Source organism: Stegodyphus dumicola, chromosome X2, assembly GCF_044657685.1.
Source record: "Stegodyphus dumicola isolate Sdum_Otavi_A_Nest chromosome X2, ASM4465768v1".
In the NCBI taxonomy this organism is placed as follows: Eukaryota; Metazoa; Arthropoda; class Arachnida; order Araneae; family Eresidae; genus Stegodyphus; species Stegodyphus dumicola.
In genome coordinates this window covers 90,906,235-90,924,521 of record NC_140781.1, presented here as the reverse complement: position 1 = coordinate 90,924,521, position 18,287 = coordinate 90,906,235, and the positions used below count along the sequence as shown (strand labels likewise).

The following is an 18,287-nucleotide window of genomic DNA, read 5'->3' as shown; positions in this document are numbered from 1 at the left end:
CCATTTCATTTCATAGTAGGACCCCTTTGGTTGTAATCCATCGCAACCTTACAGCACAGCGGTGCGTCGACTAAGTTCTAAGGCCCGTTGTGTTGCCATTCATGTCATGCCACACTGCACATGTTTCTACTGCTTGCCTTAGTGTTTACCAAACATTACCTTGAGCAGCAAGGTCACCGGATCTCTCTCCTATTAAGCACGTTTGGAGCATTATGGGCAGGGCCCTCCAAACAGCTCGGGATGTTGACGATCTAACGCACCAGTTGGACAGAATTTGGCACGATATCCCTCAGGAGGACATCCACAACCTCTATCAATTGAGGCCAAGACGAATAACTGCTTGTATAAGGGCCAGAGATGGACAAACCCGTTACTTTTTCAATTTGTAAAGCTCTATCACTTCAATAAATCATCCAATTTTTCTCAAACTGTAATCATGTGTTTTGCTGTACATGTACATCACTTTACCAATTTTCGTCCTATTTGGATAACTCCTTCTTGGTGCCCCCCCTTTTTTTGGGGGGGTCTAAGAGTGTATTTTTATTTTTCTTTCTTTTATATGATGATGTAAAGCTCTTTTTTTAAAATTTATTTGTTTGTCAAATGCTAGTTACATTGGCCGTTAGGTCATTTAATTCCTTTCTCCAATAGCGCCGAAATCTACAAGAAAAATTTGTTGGTGCTTCACATTCGTCCAAATGTTCCGCCGTCATTGGCCGCCCACTATTACATAAAACACACAACGGCTGATGTAAAGATCTTTGCGAAGCTTTATTTAAATGGAATGAGGTTTTTTTTCCTCTTTACAAGAATTGTCAATAAATTTTAATAGATGAAATTAGAGAACGGTAACTCTTCATTAAAGTAAATTATAAGTTATGAAGCATTTGGGATAAGATTTAATGAATTTTGTTGTTTATTTGAAATATTAGTTAGCTTGTAACAGAACTACTTAAATGAAGATTGTTGTTAATAATAAAAAAACTTCCAAATGTCCTATCTGTAAAGATGTGTATTTCTAAAGGGTTTTGCATATGTATATTTGTGTGTGTTAAAACACCTTATGGAGACCACTGCCTATAGATGAACTCTTTTGAAAGTAACCATTGTTTATGAGAACATAATTAAACAGTGCTACTCATTATCACCAGTAGTCATGTTCTCAAAGGCTTCTTTGAAACTATGAGTGGTCTCTTAGCTTCCTGTTTGCATAATATACACAGCCATCAAAATTAAAGGATAATGTCAGAAATAGAACATATTTGAAATTAATGAAAATTTATTAGTGGAAATTCATACAGAAGCATTAGTTAACATGATTTACGATGTTTGGCAATTGATTATTCGCAAAATATTGGAATTAAAATTAAATTTATGGAAATTGTAAAAATTTAGCCACGTCTTGTAGAAAAAATGTTTCTTTATATGGTGTATGGTCACCTCCAACATGCACCTCCGACTAACATCTTGATTACATATACTTTTCCAAAATGTTGATCAAGTCTTGTGGAATTGCATGCCACACTTCCTTCCAAACTCTTAATATGACACTTTGAGGAATATTAAAATTTTGGGAATTTGGAGAATCTCATGGGCTGGAGTGTTATAAATCAGATTAATATAATAAGCAAATCACAAAAAATTGGAAACTATTATCAGTGAAGAAGTAAATAGTGATGAAGAAAAAGTTTTGTGAAAAGTCTATGTAATTTGATGGTTTAGAACATTCATATGTAATATTTCGTAATGCTGTTATGATAACTTTTCAAAAATGTTATCCAGTTTTGTCTGAAAATTTGCCTCCATTAGTCAGAAGTTATCATTGTCATTTTTTCTGGACTATTCATAGGTATTTAGCAGCTAATTTTAACCAGAATTATTCTTTTGAAAGTACAGAATCAATTATTTTGTTTAAACAGTCTGCAATTTAAAGTGATTGGCCCCTTTTTTTGTGTGTGTATAATTTTGTTAAGATATGTAATTTTCCTTGTTGATACAACTTTCAAAGGAAATTTTTACTGTAGTCTCACACTAGCTATTGTTTATAGAGAAAAGGTAACAAAAATCATGTTTGTCTGTGAGCCATTGCACACGTGGACAAAGTTATACACTGCGTGAGTGAAAGTGCAGCACCATGAACATATGTTCAAAAATATGCAAATTTGCAGTTACGCACTGTGCAACAAATTAAGCAAAATGGCATTGCATTCTTGGTGCAGGGGAAGTGAGAAGTAAGGGTAGGGATCTACAGAATTGATAGTAGTTCCAATACTTTATCAGGCAGAGTAATCGTTGTTAATTTATTTATTTATTTATTTTTCTATTGCAGAGGAAGTATTTGTGCAAAGAATGCCAGGATGCTGACAACCGAGGCATTTCCAGTAGATAGATGAGTACGGCAAGGGTATGGTGATTTGATGATTGGACTGATACGAGAGCAGGTTGGTGTCTGCACTGAATCACAGCAGGCATGCATCTATAGTACACTGGCTGTGACAAAGATGGTTGGAAGAAGGGAATGTAGCACATTTCAGGTGTAGCAGTACTGCCAGAATAACTTAGACATGTGTGAACCTACACATCGTCAGGCATGCAGTATTGATCCCACAGGCCACTTCCATTGATATTTTGTGGCAGGTTCAGGACACCCTTGATGCACTCATATTGACCAGGACCATTATTTGCCTACGCTCATAGCGTCCGTTAATAGCGCCTTCATTTGCAGTGCTGTCGGGATAGAGCCCCATGGACTCCAGAGTGGCTTAATGTGGCGTTTTTTCTGACATCGCACGCTTTTGTTAAAGCAATAATTGCTGTGTACTAGTTTGGCCATGACGTTGTGAGATATCCTGTCCAACCATAACTAAAATGCTGCCATGCATAATAATGTGCTGTCGTGGGTTGTGAGGTGCTATTGCCCGTGATAGCAGATTATCACCAGTCTCTATTTTTAGCGCTATGTAACACTACCTTTCTTTCAGGATGTGCCGAATGCCATTTACTAGCATATATAACACCAGACCACACATGGCATGCGGTCTGCCAAGGTTTCCCTGGCTACTTGTCTCCCCAGATTTTTTGCCCATCAAACATGTGTGGGACATGACTGGACACCACATTCATGCATTGCCACCATCCTGTTCAAAAGATAAACTGGGACAAATAATTAACGGTGAATGGATTGCAGATTAGATTCTCTCAGGACAATCCATGCACTCTTTGTATCTGTTCCTAGACATGTTGCTCCCTGTTTGGCCACCAACATTTGTCCTACAACTTTCTGGGCATACTGTATAATCGCTGCTTATATCATATTGTAATATAATCATCACTTATTGTTCATCACGGTGTATCCATACATCTTGTCTGTGAGAGCTGGAGTTCCATGTAATGATATTAGGTATGGATTAAATTTTCAATGAAGTGAACTGCCAACTTCTGTGTTTAAGTCTAATGATCATGTTCCTAAGCTCATCATACCAGTTCCCTCCAATACACAGATTTAATGGAAGGAAAATTATACATACAAAGTCTGTAATCCGAACATCCATTGTCCGGAATGATCTATAATCCAGAAAAACCCCTAATCCGAAATCGCCGAAGCCCCGACGAGTCCAGATTACGGACTTTGTACTGTACTTCAGTTTTCATAAAACCTGTTCTCTGAAGCTATCTAAATGATTACCAGCAGAAACAATTGAGATGGCTATGTTGTGGAGTTTTGTATTAGAGAAAAGAAGACAGTTTTAGAATCTGTTTTCAGCTTATATAAATTCGTTGAAATTCTTAGGGAATTATTTTATACATGTTTGAATGAATATGCATTTTATTTAGGTAAGAATCGTTAATGTTTAAGTATATTTATTTATATTATGTTTATTTTATATTTCAAATTTACTTATTTCTAGTTGGTTTTGGGGTCCTTGTATAACTTTGCAAGATTGTCTTTCTGCCTTCTTCTCAGCTGATGAATTGAAAGGAGATAATATGTACAGCTGTGACAGATGCAAAAAACTAAGGAATGGTGTCAAGTTTTCAAAAGTTATTCAGTTACCAGAGGTTTGTTCCTAAAGGAGTTTTACAGTATTATTATTATTTTAATTTTGAAATATGTAGCAGTAAAGTCTCAGTAGTAAAATAATTGTGGTGTTATAGAGACAGAATTTAATCTAATAGGTAGCTTTAAGCCCCATTTCCATTAGTGTGTTGCTAACACGTAGCGTCATTGGGAGGAACGCATCCGCAGATGAACGGCTGTTTACACTATTGTGTCAGATTTACGCATACAGAAGTTCAGTGGGTAATTGCATTTATTGCCACCAGATGTCTCTGTATTTAACTTACGGGATTCGGACACTTGCGATAAATTCGATGCTAGTGTAAAATTTTATTTCTGCTTATGAACTGAGAAAGCACGTTAGCAATTTTCAGATACGTAAGGTAATAATGTATATTATGAACATTTCTAATTGCATAGAAGCTGAACAAATTTTTAAAAATTTCTTTGCATTTCTAGAAGCCTTAAATATTAACGAAATAAGATATAAATAAAGCTAAAATGTACTGTTACTGGAAAACAAATAAAGTTAAACACATTTAAAAATAGCTGATACTTTAAAAATACAGAGCAACTGTAAAAAAAGGTTCACAATATTTACACAAAATCTACCATGCTTGCATACGGCTGACTACCACGTAAGACTGCATATTTTTAAAATATGCCAATTTCAGGAGAAAACAGATAGCATATAAAATTTTAGTATCAATTTCTTCAGTGTCATAGCTGGATAATTTATTAGAAATCTCATTTGTTTTATAATGCACTATATGCAGTTATATTATATGCATAATCCATAAAATATTATTTTTAATTTATAAATTAGTCTCAGCACATGTATATACTTTCACATAAAAGTGAAACAATATATATATGTGTGTGTGTCTACAGGGACTATGCTTTAAATTCATATTATATTATAACTTTCAAAATAAGTTCTTGAGGTGAAAATTTAAGTAAATAAAACATATAATGCACAAAAATAATAGAAATAAATTATAAAACACAAATATAGATCAGATTGGAATACGGAGCTAAGAAAGTTGCAAACAAGGTGGGAAAAGACTATGAGATTTGAACTAATGAAACCAAAAGGCATTTCTTGCTTCCGTCAGCTTTACCACTAGGCTATCATCACACTGACGTGATTAGCAATTTTGGCTTATGTACATTATCAAGTTCTTAAAACTAAACTTTTTAGTCGTATTTCAGTGTACTATCGTCTAAAAAATTCACCAGAGTTTGATCTTCAGCTTCTAGGGCATTTTTTACAAAAACATAATTTTTTAAAGTGGCGTTCCAATTGAAGTTAGACAGACTGATAAAAATATATCCAAGTGAAAGATGTACTTACGAATATATGTTAGCCAATAAGGTATATTTATAAATAGAGAATTACAAATTTAACATAATTTTTAATGCAATAGAATATTTCAAAGGATATCAAATTTAATTTATAAATAACGTTATTAGTTTTTACCTGTTTCAAAAGAAAAAAATATTTTAATTCCTTATTTGATTTGCTATAGCAGTTTGATAGAGTCAGATATTCATTTTCATTAAAAGTAAATGTGTATGCCGAACTAGGAAATAATTGTAACCACAAATTTTGCTATTTCATGGTCTTGGAATTTTATTTTTCGTACCTGATTTTCTTGATAGTAATCCCTGCTCTCTGTGAAATACTACTGTAGTTGCAGTTATCTAATTTTTCTTTTAAACTAAATTCAGTTGATTCCTGTCTTTTTCAGTATGCATATTTCTCACTGTAATTTTAATTCAGAAATAAGTATTTTTTAGCAAAGCATTCTTTTCCTGATCCAGCATTCACCGCCACTTCTGCCGCCATTTGTTTTTGGTGACGACACCTGATTGCTCCTTTTTTACCAGGTGACCCCAACGCTACCGCAGACATACGGATATAGGTTGAACATTGTTGAACTCCATCCGTACATCATCCGTCACTGCACATCGACATGATTAGAGAAACGCATACGCAGAAGTGGAAACGGGGCTTTACTCATAAAAATGCTAAATTAAAATAATTATATTTATTTTAGGTGCTTTGTATTCACTTAAAGCGCTTCCGACATGAGGTGATGTTTTCCTCAAAAATTAGCAACTATGTGTCATTTCCATTGGAAGGTCTGGACATGTCTCCATTTCTACATAAAGGTTTGTAAAAAATTTGTTATCAGGTATCCAAAAAAGTTTGTGTTGCTGAAGTAAAAAGTGAGTTTTAAGCTGAAAGTGTTGGAAACCTTGTCAGGATGACTTCAGATGTTGCCATTCCCATCAGGCATCAGTCAGTGCAGCTATTTGGCATGTTTGTATATAGGCAGTTCTGTGAGAATACAATTCTGAAGTAAGCATGTAAAAGTATGATTTGTGACTGTGCTTACTTTAGGAGGTCAAACTGGGCAGCAATGCTGCAGAATCTGTTTGAAAATATATTTCACTTTTGGCAAGCTATCAGTGCGTGAGAGCATGTCGCTAAAGCAATTCAGTGGATTTGCATTGAGAAATGAAGGCCTACAGAACAAGCCTCAAGTGGGACGTCCATCTATATTTGATGAAGCGTTGCTAATGGATGACATCGAGTGTAACCCAAATCAAGCATGCAAGGAATTTGCACAAAGGTTTAGAGTGTTGGAGGAAACCATTCAATTGCATCTGCACAATCGTGGGAAGACACGGAAGTGGGTTTTTCATGTTTCAACTGAAGAAACTAAATTCCAATGGCTCGCCGTTTCCTGTTTATTGCTCTCACATCTCAGAAAACCCTCATTCTTGGACTAGTTATTGATATGTGATGAGAAATTAGCCTTAACAATAACCACAAAAGAAAACATTGTTGGCATTGGAGTTCTCGCAAAAAACATATTTTGCCTTGCTTAAATAAAAACCGAGACTAATCTAAAATAAAACTAATATTTATTTCACAACTTAAATTTAAAAAACTAGGCTGCAACAGTAACCTTTACATTGAAAAAAAAAGAAAACACCAGCAAATACTCTCGGGTTCACAGATACAGTCGTATAAATACAGAACATCAGCCAGTCAGGGGCAACCATGTTTATCGCCGATTGACCTCTGATCTAATTTGCATGATGGAAATCCAAAAACGGAATATTAAATCAACATTCTCATGGTTCTTTTTTGGGGGGGCAGAAGCCAGGAAAAATATGCAATGCCCTCGTTGGGACTCGAACTCTGGACTTCTCAAATACGCATATGCATCAAAAGGCATGCGGAAAGGAGGGAGAAAATAGCTAATGTACTTTCCCTTTTAAATATAGAGTGGGGATTAGGGGACCTAATCACCAAATCCTGTTTGTAATGAATTATCGTCCACCACCTTTTTAACTCGTGTACCACTTGTCTGTGATTAGGAATTTCTTTTAAACTCCCAAGCAAAACATTCATCAACAGAAGGTACTGTCTATTCTTGGTGGACCATTGCTGCTATTGTGTACTTCATTGCTAAAGGGGCAAAGCCATCACAGCTTAGATTTACTTATAGTTGCAAAGGATAGTAGCTGCATTGCATCAGAAGCATCCAGCACTTGTCAATAGGAAAGGAGTGATTATTCTTCAGTAGAACTCCAGATCTTATATGGCAAAAATGACTTTACCTCATCCTCCTTACTTCTTGAGCATAATTTCACCTGGTTTTGGCCATGGATAACAATTTGCATGAGCAACAGTTCAGAAATGGAGATGATGTCACACAGGCCGCGGAACAAATTTTTGGCTCTAGGCAAAAGAACTTTTGCAAATGCGGGATTACTAAGCTTGTAACTCATTATTAACATGTTATTGAAGCTGGAGGAGATTAATTTGCTAAATAAAATGTATTTGCATGAAATTAGTAGGTCGTTATTTCTCACTGAAAACTACGACACAAACATTTTTGGATACCTCATATAAATTTAAGCATAAAGTTATGAGAGAAAAGGTTAAACCTTAGTGTTTAGCAGTTAATATTTGAGTATGTATGTATGTGCATTTATATATATATAATATGCATACAATAGTAAGCTAATTTTCAAAAGTTCTCTATTTCACTGAATTTCAATCAAATGATTTTAATGTAACTTGCACAAATTAAAAAAAAAAAATAAATAAATATTAGGCGAATTTTAATCTGCCTTTATTTTAATTACAGTTATTTTTACTAAATGGTTTTTGACTGGCTATGGAGCAAAATTCATCGTAGTATCAAAATGTGCGTGTGTCGAACTGGTAAAGTTTTGCTCATCAGATGACACTTGATTTGCAATACAAGAGTGTTTCTCATTGTGTGACCTTCATTATCATGCACTGCCTTAGTACAAACCCCAATATTAGCTCTATGGGGATAATTACTACCTGCTGTTCGATAGAGGCTTTTAATATTCTGAGTAGCAAGACTGTTTATATTTGCCCATAGAGAGCTGTGTTTAAACAATTAAATTAGTTGCTATCTAGATTAATGTAATTACTTTCAGCTTTATTTTTATTACCTTTCTTTCATAAAAATGTTGTATAGCTTATTAAAGAAACAAAAAAGTAATGATAAAAGTTATGAACAATCATATTGATCAGATAGTTAACATTGACAGTGATATTGGGATATCTCCTATGTATGAAAATAAAGTAATCGTTCTGCTCTGGTAGCAAATGATTTGGGGGCATCTCATATATGTGAATTTGTGTAGCTGCATAACCAGAAATCAAAGTGTGTGATCTGAAGACATAGATTGTTCTTCATGCTGAAATTAAATGTCCCTTTTTCTGAAAGTTGACAGTTTGACAGAAAATTTTTTGACAGCTTGTTGTTTCACAGAAAAAGCAGTATGGATCTGTTCCATTTGGCATGAAAATTACTGCATCCTTTCTCCTAGGGATAATTTTTGTTAGGATTGTAGAGATTTCATTTTGGAAAGTTTAGAAGGATTTGAAGGCAAGAATTATAGACCCACAATTCTAGCAGATTCTAACTTTTTTAATTGTAAATGTATTTTGTAACATCATTCTGTACAATCACCTTCATTTTTTTTTTTCCATAATTAAAAAAAGATATCAAAGGATTTTAATTTGACTTCCATTTCACTTTTTGGAGCACACACAAACATTTATATGTAAAGCTGTAGCACCATCTCTTCCCTTGTAAAACAAACCTTCATTTTTTGTATAAATTTTCTTTTTATGCTATTTTTGACAGCCTGTGAATCTTGATGAATTTATTGATGTGGCTCTCGGGCATGAAAGCTTGAAGACACTTACTTTAAAGTATGTTAACTGGCTTCCAGCCCCCAGGAACTTTGCATGAAGCTATGACACTAAGTGCATCAGAGAAACAGACCACAATTAACTTTCAAAACTTGCCAACTGTGCCTACATCAGACTTGTTCTGATCACCAAGTCTTTCTCTAGGCAAGCAGCTGTAGTGGCAACAGCCAATCTTCTGTTACAAATCATGCTGATTATGAATTTACTTCTCATTTTAACCTATGCCATTTGACATAACATCTAACTACCATTTACTAAACCTCTAGGCTGAGCAAGTATTTGGCAAAATGAGACATAAAAGGGGGGGAAAGAAAAAAAAACAAGATAAAACTGTTAGTAAAATGTCATCAATCTTCTTTCAAATATGTCTAACTATTATAAATGTAAAATATTTAATGTCACTTGATAAATTTTATGAAGTTGATTTTACTCTCGGATTTGTTTTACAATTATCTGTATTATGTTTCATAAAATGCATCCTACTTGCAGATCTATATTATTCTTAGGGTGGTATTACAAAAGTGAAGTTCGGGCATAGATAATATCTTTAATTGAATTTATTCAGTCTCCATTTGCTAGTAGGACCTTAATTTTTTTTATTAATGTGGAGTTATATGGATTCTCGAGCACGATTAAGTAGAAACTGTTATTTATTAATCTACTGTGATGGAATGAAAAGATATAAACATAATCTAAACACTGGTAATCCAACAAGAATCAAGAAGTCTAAAACAGTTCACATAACAATGACTTACTCTCGCAGAACTATCAGAGTCTTATAATTACGATGACACAATTGAAAGGCTGCAATTCCACTAACATTCCTCAAAGATCCAACTGTGGACATCATCATTATGGGGTAACCTGCAAAAGAAACAAAAAAAAGGGGGTATTGGGTACTTAAATTTGAAATGATACGATCATTAATCACTTGACCATGACTTCATATGGTCAGTTGCAGTAGATGTTATATTAGGTCCTTCATGGCATCCTACTTTTTCTACTTCATATCTATCATTTGGTTTAATAGCTATAAATTTATAAAGTCCATGAAATTTAGGGTATAGTTTCAAACCAGCCCCATACTGAGGTCTCTCGTTGAAAGAAAGCTTCGAAAAAGCATTAAAAAAGCGGTGAAGCAATAGTATTCAGTTACAGCTCCCATACCAGATTAGAATTTAGGAGAAAAAGCCAAATATACCCAGGTGCCGACCTGCTGGCACAAACCACGGGGAAGGCCCTCAACCACACTAAAAAAAAAAATAATAATAATAAAAAAAAAAGAAGGATTGCTTGAAATAGAGAGAATCGACGCTGTTCTGACCACAAGGTCGACCGTTAGAAAACGAACCGTGATCTGAAATGGCTACTAAATCACCAATCTTATACCGTCTGGGTTTCTTTCTTCTTGTTATAGCTTCAACATATTTCTTTTCGCATCTTCCCTCATTTCGTCACTTTAGTGCATTGATTTAGATATTCTTCATTCAGTATTTCGTTGATCCTCAAATTTTCTTTGTTTTTCATTGTGCTCATAGGCAAATACTTTGTGCTTCTTGTGCTATTGATTATTCTTTGCACATTTGGTACATATTTAAATCATTTCATCAAATCTTCTTCTTATAACTTTAACAGAATCAAAATCCTATGTATTCGCTCAATCTGTTCATTCTCTCTTAGTATAATGGTAGTAATTTTGATATGCTGTATTACTTCTTCGGTGCAAATTCTTTCGATCTAAAGGCACTAACTCGGTTAGAGGTGATTCTGGCAGGATTTCCAAATACAGTCTGTTGTTGCCCGAGTTTTGCAATGATTTACTGCATAGTTTGGGATTTCACTGGATAGAACCAAGTAAATTTCATAAAAGCTTCAACCATGGTTAAAATATGCTGGTATTGCTTGATCATTGATGGTCCAACAATATTGACATGATATAAACTTAAGGGAACATTTTCCATTGGTCGAAGATGAAGAAAGCCTTCTGCGTTTCCTTGCTTGTTTTTTTATAGTATACACTCTATGCAATTCACAGTTACCTTTTCAACTTTGCCTTTCTGTCTGGGAATATTGAATTCTTTCTCTATAGCATTTGCAGTTTTCTCTACAGTGAAATGGCCTCTGTTATGTATCTTCTGAATTATTTTCATTTGTAAAAGCTGTTACTGCTAGATTTTCCGTTTTCCAATATATACAAATTACCATTTCTCAAGAAAGTATCTATTTTCTTCTTTCTTGCCTACATTCCTAATGCATTTCACATGCTTGTCTTCATTCTGTTGTTCTTCTAAACGAATCTTCTTGGTTACATCAGTTGTGTATGAGGTCAAAGCATTCCTTCTCTCAAAGAGCCTGCATGTTTCATTTGGTTTCCAGAATGATGTGCAATTTTGTAATCGAATTCTTCAATGAACATTGCCCATCTTGATATCCTGGGAGTTCTTAAGGGGAAAGTTCTTCGAAATCTTTCTTATCCAAAGTTTTCTAAAAAGCATTATTATCATTACGATTTTGAATTTGGAGCCTAACAAATAGTTTCTAAACTTTTTTTAAGAGCTTCTGTAATCGTAGGAGCTTCTAATTCATAACTACAAAGTTTCTCTTTCTCAGGTGTAGTCTGGCTCATGTGTTGGATTGGGTGATAACTGCTATCGTCAGGCAATTGGAGTAGTACAGCACCAAAGCCTTGTCTACTAACATTGGTATGAAATTCTAATGGATATTCTTGCCTAAACATGTGTACAACAGGTGCTTGAGAGAGCATTTCGTTTAATTTACAAAAAGCTTCCCGTTATTCAGAATTGAACTTAAAACCAGTTCTTTTATAAGTAAGTCACTAGGGTGTTTGGCTATATTAACATAGCATGGAATAAATTTGCGAAAATATCTAGTACTCCTAAAAAGCTTTGCAGTAGTTTCAATTTCACTGTTCATGAAAATTTTAAACAGCTTTGGAAAGTGAAGGTCAAATATTTCCGTTTTCAATAACGTGTCCTAAAGATTTATTTGTAATCCGTACTCTAAAGCAGTTTAGAAAACTTTTTCTAATTTATCTAAGCATTAATTTTCATCCTTATACAGAACAGTTATGTCATCTATATAAATAATTAATGTACCTTGTAGTGTCGCTTCAGTTCCGTCAAGTTTCTAATTAAATTTAGTTAAAGCGGAATGGCAACACTTTCTAGTCTCGGCGAAGAACGAAGTAAACAAACTTCAGTTTTCTGTCACGCGATTGAACGTGCATGTAAAATGTAAATAAATCTTATGAATAAGAATCTATAACTTCGTAAGGAATAAAATATTGGTTCCATTGGAGTCAGATAAGTGTTATTTTCCTACATTTGCATACCAGACACTTCACACCTTAATTTAGTAAGTCTCAAAACATAATGATGACACAACTGGAAGGCTACAATTCCTCTGACACTTCTCGAAGATCCAACCATGCCAGGATCTGGCTGACAGGCACATAAGCTCACTGTTGAGGCCTCGAGGGAACATGTCTGCTCCCACCGATGGCTAACAATCTTTGCTTCTCTTCGCTCTGCACTGCATTGGCACCAACTGAGATGACGTCAGACTTCACCTATACTTTTTAACATTAATGGTCCTTAAATGTTTTAAACAGTACTTAATATTTTTCATTAATGGTACTTAAAAGTCTTTAAAAGTACTTATTGTCCATGTGCACAAATGTGTACAAACCCTGAATATACCATATTGGTGGTGCCATCTAACTAGCTAAAAGTAATAGATCACATACAACATGAATACCAAAAAATTACTATTTCAAGCATTTTTCTCTGACTAAATGAGCATTAAGGAGTTAAGAATGCTAATGTTTGTCTAGGTTTCTGTTGGATTCCTCCACTAATTGGTTGGTTCAAATCTTAAGTAATGCAAGGACACTTATAGCTGTAGCATGGGTGCAGTTAAAATCTGTTAAGCTGAAGTTATATGAAGAGATTGATGGTAGAGGAGGAGAGTTGCCAAAACTAGCCTTGAGAAAATTAGTTCTCCATTTATTACACAGAACTTGAACCCCCTGTTGCCCATTGGACTCTTGTTAAAATTGGGATGGAGCTGAAGCAGCTAGGCCTTATATGTTTTGCTCAAATTAAATGATGCAATCCAATCCTAAAAAAGAGGATATAAATGAATGCTAATGTAACTGAAATTCAGGTGCAACTAATTTGCAATTTTTATTCAGAGGATGGAAATAGTTTTATGTTTTATTGTAATTCTATTGATTTTTTTTTTTTTCATAGATAAGCCTAGCATTGCATTTATATTATGAAATCCCCCCCCATCTGTGTATTTTTTTTTTTTTGTGTGTGTGTGTGTGTGTGTGTGTGTGTGTGTGTGTGTGTGTGGAGATAATGTAACTAAATTATGTAATAGGCCAAATTTTAGGAAGAAGACAGCTAAACGAAAAGTAATGCAAGAAGTAGACTTTTAGAAATTTAAAAAGTGCTTTACTGAGTGTTTAAGAGAATAAGCTTCTAAAAAACTGTGAGCCAATGAAAACTCAATTTTGTGTATGCATGTGCTGTATGGTATTTGATTAACACTGATAGTGTAATTTTCATACAGTATATATTCCTGAAACATTTTAGATTGCTTCTGTTGGTTGTAAATTTTTAATTGCCCTCTCTTAGTTTATTACTATCAGCTTGTGTTTGTTGTCATTGACATTGTGATTATTTTTTCATAGGTTATCCTCAGGGTGTAACTACCTATGACTTAATATCAGTTATTTGTCATCATGGAACTGCTGGATGTAAGGAAAGTTATTTTCTTATTTAGTTATTTTATGTGTTTAGTCTTAACCAGATTTCAAATTATGTGCATGTTATTTCAATGTTTATATTATTGCCTGCGTACAGGTTTGTAATAGATTGAATGAACACAGGTCCGATGATAGGTTAATAAAATTTATTTTTATCAAATGAAACACTTCACCGGTGATCACAATATTAGAGTACGTTGGAAGTTACGCATCAAACTACTAAGAACATTAAAACACAATGTAATATAGTTTTTATTTCTGTGTGTATAGTAATGATTTTAGTATTTTGCCTGTTTAATTTATTTCTATTAATGTGATATTCTTTATATTAATATATATTAAAGCAAGTACGTTAAATATGCAACTTCAAAAATTGAAGTCATGATATCAAAATGCTAATTTTTTTTTTTTTTTTTTTTTTTTTTTTTAAATTAGGCTTATCTGCTGAAAATGCACGGGCCGGTGCCGTGATTGCGCTTTGTTCTCCTGACGCTGGTCCTTAAGGGGTTAATTACATTTATTCAGTTACAATGCCTATTACAGGGATTAGACCAAAATGTCGTGACTTTTGGCGATCTCTCACCAAATTTGGTGACAAAATAAGTTGCCAAAACTGCTGTTGGCTTGCCAATATCTCGCTAAATTACCGGAATTATTGAGTAAATTACTGCTGCATTTACTCAATGCACTTGCATTTGTATTCTTACTTTTGCAGCATAACTTGTTCTCACTTAGATTTTTCTTTTGTTACATGACGCAGAAAAATACCATTTCACACATTATCTATGAGCAAAATTCATAACATTCCTCCCTTCCCAAGGACTGCACGTTCTGGGCAGTACAATCCCTGGGAAGGAAACCTTACTTACAGCTAAAGCAAAGCATGTAATAATAAAACAGTACTTTCAGTAAATAAATCAAATACTAAATGAATACCTGAGTGTATAAACTTACAAATAAAAAATAATATAAAAATTATTAATAAGAAAAAAATAGGACCACGGTCTTATACTATTTACATTGTATACATTACGTACTATGGCCATAGTAAGGAGCTCACCTGTCATAATGAACGGATTTAGACTTAGAACTTGATGACTTACAGATCCAAACTACGTCATTCAATCTGTTTCGAACTGTGTGAGGATCATCCCAAGGTGGCTTTAGTTTAGAAGAGAGTCCTTTCTGTTGAAACATATTCCACAACCATACCTTGTCTCCTTTGTTGAATTACTGTCCCGTAGTTCTTGTGTCGTATCGGGTCTTCATCCTCTCCGTCACCAAGTTGACTCACTTTCTTACAAAATTGTGCATCACTTCAAACCTTGCCTTGAGATTTTGGACGAACTGCTCGGGCAATGCATGCACATCCGCAGGGTAACCAAACAAGAGATCACAAGGCAGACAAAAGTCACGTCCGAAGAGCATCTGAGATGGGGAATAGCGTGGACAGCACTGCGATAGGCCAATAAAAACATGGAGTATATAAGGTGTTTTCTTCCTCCTTCCAGCATGCCTTCGTGGTGTTAATGGTAGCACAACGGCAGCACATTCAAGAGGTCCAGGTTTGAGTCCCAGCAAAGAAATTGCTCATTTTTCAAAGAAATTGCTCATCATTCATCTCCAGCATCAAAATAGTGTTATGACTCTACAATGGTGCCTGAATTAGAAGGTGGTGGATGATGATTCTTCACCACCAAGATTTGGCAGTTGGGTCCCTTAATCCCGTCTCATTTTAAAAGGAAGAGTAATTTGAGGTATTTTCTCCCTCCTTTCTGCATGCCTTTGTGGTGTAACAACACACTCGGCACATATTCGAGGGGTCCAGGTTCGAGTCCCAGTGAGGGCATTACTCATTTTTCATGTCTCCTGCTTCAAAAAAATCCTAATGTCTCTACAACATGATAGCTTTTTTTCCATCTTATAACAATGCATTGTATATAATTTAGAAATCAACTGTAACACTACAATTAATTTTCTTCTGTTAACTTCAGTTGTTCATTGAAGTTTACTGCTACCTAATTTTTGAAAGCTGCAAATTTTTATAAACAAAATTTAATAATTCCCTAAATAAGGGAGAAAACGTTTTATTGTGATTTGCTGAAAGTTTATTATTCAAATTATAAATTTTTCTGAAAGGTGTATTTTTTTTTAACATATTATGTCTAAAAGCTTTTGGTTTTTCAGCTGGCCATTATACAGCATATTGTTTTAATAATACTAATGAGCAATGGTATGAGTTTGATGATCAGTATGTTACTGCTGTAGATGATGAAGTAGTTAAACATTGTGAAGCATATGTTCTTTTTTATCGGTAAGTTTCAAACCTTTGTGCTTACAATTTTTAAGCCTGCATTTGTTAAAAATGTCTTGACATAGATAAAATTTAGTCTTTTATCTGTTGTGAATTTGTTTTTATGATAATTAGGAAGAAGCTGTATTTTGTTCTTTAAAGATTTCATATTGAATTATGTATTAAAAATTGTATGAATTATATATTAGAAAAGAAAGATGAATCTTTGTTTTCTTTGTATAATGATAAATTTGTTCATAATTAATATGGGAGGTCCTGTGTACCCATAAAGAGTTTCGAAGAAATTTTTCAAATATTTCATGTGTTATTAGAAATTCTTAGTAATTTAAAGTTTGTTTTCTACTTTCAGTGAAAAAAAAAAAAAAATGAATTTTCAAAGAAAAAATATTCACACCAATAAATACAGTGATCATTAGGTGAAACAGAATGCTCAGATCTCTGAAACTTCATAAGCTATTAAAAATTAATTTGCTTCCTGAGTCTGTGATTCTTTGATCATGAACTCTGTGTAAGCTTTGTAGAGTTTCACACTGAAACACTCCTCCCAATCACAGTGCATTTTCCCTTGACATTATTTATTCTAGGGTGTAGCAAAGTTTGCATAAGTGGGTCTATATTCTTCCCTAAAGAATAAAAATATTATGATATACAGTTAGATTTCCACTGCATTTAGTTTCATAATTTCATAAAGCTATGCACATTTCAAAGTTAACTCTGATTTCAGCATTAAGTTGTATAGTAGTTGAAAGGTACGCATATATGCAATGGTGAAAATTTTAATTCAATCTAGAGTGCTGAGTTTGTTTCAACAGAATTTATTTTTAATTAATGTGAAAAATTGCAAAATTATTTTGTAGCATCAGGCCATGGTTAGTTTATACAGTTTTCTGAAGCAAAACTCTGAAGCATAACTAAAAATTGGAAATAATTTAAAACTTAAATTCCCATTTGGAACATGCTCATAAAAAGTCCAAGTTACTGTAAAATAGAAAGAATTGAAAAATTAGAGCGGCATATTAGTATATCTCATCTGAACTGTAAACCCTTGATTTTAGAGACTATTTGTGTATAAGGCATGCCCTTTATTGCCTGAAGTCCATTAAATTGCACTTATTTTTTAAAAAAAGAATCTGCTAAGTTTTTAAGCATAAAACCTTGTTTTGAGCCTCCTAGCAGGATTAGGTTAGTGTTCAATGTCATTTCATGTGCATAAATTTCAGAAATTCATGCAAAACAAAAGCAATTCGAAAATTTGCAGATAGATGGGGGAAAAGCACTTTTATTAAAATAATGGCTGTAAAAATTTCATCCGAGTTGTGCCACATTGGTGTAAATGCATATTTTTAAATACTTACCTCATGCAAGCCTTTTCATCATCACAGCCATCTTCTTCAAAACAAGTAGGTCTTGCAGCATAAAGCTAGTTAAAGCCTCCTTAAAGGATGAATTTAAATGTAATGAAGAGCTCTTCAGCTTTTTCAGGGAATTTTCATACACCTTTAGATAATTATTTTCAACCATTTCATTTTTCAGTATCATAGTTTCACAATTGTGTAATTGTATCTCATGTACCTCATCAGTGAAAGAAAACATTTTAGGATAAAATAAATTCAGCGAGAACCTGGTCAAACCTTTCTAATGAAGGGGGAACTGAAACTCTTTCAACTAGTCTTCAAATCATAAAAACTATGTGTAAGGTGTAACATTGGGTAAGACAAAATTGATGTCTTCTTTCACAAAGTTGGAAAGGAGGGGGTACTTTTGGAGTTGGCTGGGAAAATATTATCAGAGTTCACAGAAAAAAAAAAGTTCCTCTTTGTTCCTTTATGAATTGTGTATTTGTCACAAT

General features: G+C 34.0%; 1 protein-coding gene across 4 annotated transcripts in view; it reads left to right on the top strand.

Moving 5' to 3' along the window:
- Usp20-33 (Ubiquitin specific protease 20/33) overlaps positions 1–18,287 on the top strand; it is a 107,961-nt gene that overhangs the window by 64,563 nt on the left and 25,111 nt on the right. For all 4 annotated transcript variants that reach the window (XM_085809685.1, XM_085809686.1, XM_085809684.1 and 1 more), the window contains 4 exons: positions 3,909–4,059; positions 6,118–6,232; positions 14,050–14,115; positions 16,312–16,438. In XM_085809685.1, coding sequence (XP_085665811.1) covers positions 3,909–4,059; positions 6,118–6,232; positions 14,050–14,115; positions 16,312–16,438 — 459 coding nt within the window. The remainder of the gene's footprint in view (positions 1–3,908; positions 4,060–6,117; positions 6,233–14,049; positions 14,116–16,311; positions 16,439–18,287) is intronic.